Genomic DNA, 3455 nt, shown 5'->3' with positions numbered 1-3455 from the left:
TGTGTGTGTGTATATATATATATTTATTTATTTATTAAGTAGATTTAAATCTATTTATTTTGTACATATAATTGATTGGTACACGGAGTAGTACATCACGTGAGTCATTATAAAAATAGTAAGATATGTTATATGTGTGATAAAAAGTTAATAACTTTAAAAAAAAAATATTCTCACCACTTCTATTAATTTTCATTTTTCCCTCTCTTTTTTGTTTCCTTTTCAACTTATCTTATAATTTTCACTCTTCCCTCCGGCAGCCTATGGTGCCTACCCATCTTTCCCTAATTCCCTCTCTTTTTTGTTTCCTTTTCAACTTTTCTTATCATTTTCATTTTCCCTCCCTTTTTCTTCAAAAAGGGCGGCACTGCAGGAATGGAATGGAATTATCAATTATGGAATCAAATCAATGGATGCATATTAATTAATAATTATTATAGTTTTTATAAAATTTAATATATATATATATAATTATTATAGATAGTTAATATTTTGGGGGTATAATTATTATAGTTAATTTAATATATATATATATATATATTTATTTATTATAGTTTTTAGGGGTATAAAATTGTTAAATTAATATATATAATTTTAGGGTTATAAAATTATAAAAATAATATTCTGCTTATCGTGTATCGTGTTACCCACATGTATACCCGAATCAACCCGTTATCTTAACAGGTGCTTATCGGGTTACCCAATAACGACCCGAACACCTGTTAATTTCATGTCGTGTCGTGTCGGGTTATCGGGTCGTGTCAGAAATTGCCTGACCTAATGGTAATGAATGTTACCTTTGTTCCAAAATTAAAAAAATAAAAATAAAATAAAACTCACTCAGGTACAATCTTTAGAACTGGAAATAGTGAGGAAAATCACTCTGATTACTTGTTGAAAAAATTGTACGTAAGTTCATACAAAATTGTTAATTACAATCAATTTAAAATGATATATTTACATTAGGATTGAAGAAAATAAATGGGTATAAAACACACATTTTACGATATTTAATTTCGAATATAAAATTTCTTATTTAAAAATGAAGATAAATATCGCTATAGACTAGTATTACGTGTCCTAATTACAATAGCTAATTTTTTTTTTGTCGAATAATTACAATAGCTAATTGATACAATCCTATAATTAAGCAAATCTTCTCGTTGTCGTTAATAGGTTTAGTTTTTATATTTTTCTTGAGGTGCACAGTGTCAAGTGGCGCCTGCCAAACTTTGCCATTTTCATTCTCTCTATTACGAAATATTCTACAAGATCGTCTGCACGTGCATGGGCCACCATTTTAACAATTCTTTGCCCATTAGCTCGTGGGCCCTCCATGCCTTCTTAGAACACGAAATGAAATGCAACAAGTAAAGTCTTGGTGGACGGCCGGAAGAAGGTTCATGTAAATGTGATTTATAAATTTCTCATGGGTTGACCACAGCACAGTATGAAGGAAAGTTTGACTAGTAAAACCGACAACTGAATAAATAAGAATAAATAACGTTGTTCACTGGTATACCCCAGCCGCTTTCTCTTACCACTGCAAATCAGAAATTCTCTTCCTCTTCCAGACGCTAAGTTTTGTGTATATATTGATCCACTACAAATATTAGTTTTCACATTAATTTGGAATTAAGCGTTGAGTTTAATTTCAATGGAGGAAGTTGAAATAGAAGTACCTCAGTATTTCATATGTCCCATCTCTCTCCAGATCATGAATGACCCCGTAACGGTGGTAACAGGCATCACTTACGACCGGGAAAGCATCGAGCAGTGGTTCTTGGCAACCAACGACTTGTCGTGCCCAGTCACAAAGCAGGCCTTGCCAAGAGGCGACGACTTGACGCCCAATCACACCCTCCGCAGGCTAATCCAGCAATGGTGCAAAGAAAACGCAACCAACGGGGTTGATTTCATCCCGACCCCAAGACTCCCTCTCGACAAGATCTATCTCACTAGACTAGTTCGGGATCTTGGGGTTTCTCATTTGCAGTTAACTGCACTGAAAAAATTGGAAGCGCTTGTGTTAGAGAACGATGAAAGGAAGAGGTTCTCCATGGCCGAAGCAGGTGTTGCCAAGGCAGTGATTTTGCTCGTCATAAGATGTTTCAGGGGAGGTGAAACAAATGGACTTCTAGAAGCTTTTAGAATTTTGCATCATGTTTGGAATGTGAGTGGTGATCATGAAGTCCAACTTCTTGTTAATGGAAACACCGACTTTCTTGATTCTTTGACATGGGTTTTCAGGTGTGGTCTTGATCAGATGGATAACCATCGCCTTGTGAAAAACGAAGCGATATTGGTATCGAAAATGACAATGGAAGTCCTAAGTCCATGTCTGCTCGAGAGGTTGAACCTTGAATTCTTCAAGAATATTGTCATGGTGTTAAAAGAAAAAATTTCACAGAAAGCTGTCAAATCTGCACTCCACATTTTAATAAATGCATGCCCGTGGGGGAGAAACCGAATTAAAATCGTTGAATCCGGTGCAGTCTTCCACATCATCGAGCTTGAGCTTGCAAAACCTGAAAAGCGTGTAACAGAGCTGATATTCAATCTTTTGGCCAATTTATGTGGCTGTGCTGATGGGAGAGATCAGCTGCTGAAACACGGTGGAGGTATGGCCATGGTGTCTAAAAGAATACTTAGGGTTTCGCCAGCAACAGATGATCGAGCAGTTCATACACTTTCCTCGATCGCGATGTTCTCCGCTACACATAATGTTCTTTCAGAGATGCTGTTGGTTGGAGCAGTGTCAAAACTGTGCATGGTAATGCAATCAGACCGTGAAGCCTATTTAAAGGAAAAGGTTAGAGGGATCTTAAGGTTGCACTCTAATGTGTGGAACAACTCGCCTTGTATTGCTGTATATCTGATAACAAGGCCTAGGTAGTAGATAACTGTATACATATACATATACATACATACATATATATATATATATATATATATATATATATATATTCTCAAAAACTTATTTCAGGACTTTTTGTTGTTTGTTCATTAATTTGTATACAATTACGATTACAAGTCTACAAGTTCTGTTACTTGTGTATAACTAATGAGTTTTGTAACTGGCCACTTTAGAAATACGATTTCCATACAACTTTAATTTTAGTACATTGTTCTACGTACTCTTCCCATCAACCAAACAAATTGAACTCTGAATTCCACTACTCATTGCGTTGTCCTAAATTTAAATACATGAGTTCTTAAATTATTCTAGTAGGCTTTTTTTATTAGCACCCCACATAATATTGAATGCACCCCATATTAAAATTTAATATTAAATAACTTGTGTTCCCTATTGTGGAATAACAATTTCGACCTTATTAGGTTCTAAATACACCCCAAATCACTTAATGTATTATTTATCTTCTTCAACTATCAAAACCCATTTCCACCTTTCATTGTTGAACAAAACTCTAACTAATGAAACTACAATACGTTGT

General features: G+C 34.7%; 1 protein-coding gene across 1 annotated transcript; it reads left to right on the top strand.

Annotated features, from left to right (window-relative positions):
- The first annotated feature begins 1557 nt into the window (after positions 1 to 1557).
- On the top strand, positions 1558 to 3101 carry LOC137741352 (E3 ubiquitin-protein ligase PUB23-like). Its single transcript, XM_068481075.1, has one exon. The coding sequence runs from the start codon at positions 1658 to 1660 to the stop codon at positions 2894 to 2896; it is 1239 nt and encodes a 412-aa protein (XP_068337176.1). The 5' UTR covers positions 1558 to 1657; the 3' UTR covers positions 2897 to 3101.
- The last annotated feature ends 354 nt before the right edge of the window (positions 3102 to 3455 follow it).

The sequence above is a fragment of the Pyrus communis genome, chromosome 8 (assembly GCF_963583255.1).
Source record: "Pyrus communis chromosome 8, drPyrComm1.1, whole genome shotgun sequence".
In the NCBI taxonomy this organism is placed as follows: Eukaryota; Viridiplantae; Streptophyta; class Magnoliopsida; order Rosales; family Rosaceae; genus Pyrus; species Pyrus communis.
Note: the sequence above shows the minus strand (reverse complement) of the source record. Positions and strands in the feature narration are given on the sequence as shown.

What these genes read in the sequence shown, in the direction of transcription:
- LOC137741352 (XM_068481075.1), top strand. Translation starts at nt 1,658, where the DNA reads ATGGAGGAAGTTGAAATAGAAGTACCTCAGTATTTCATATGTCCCATC.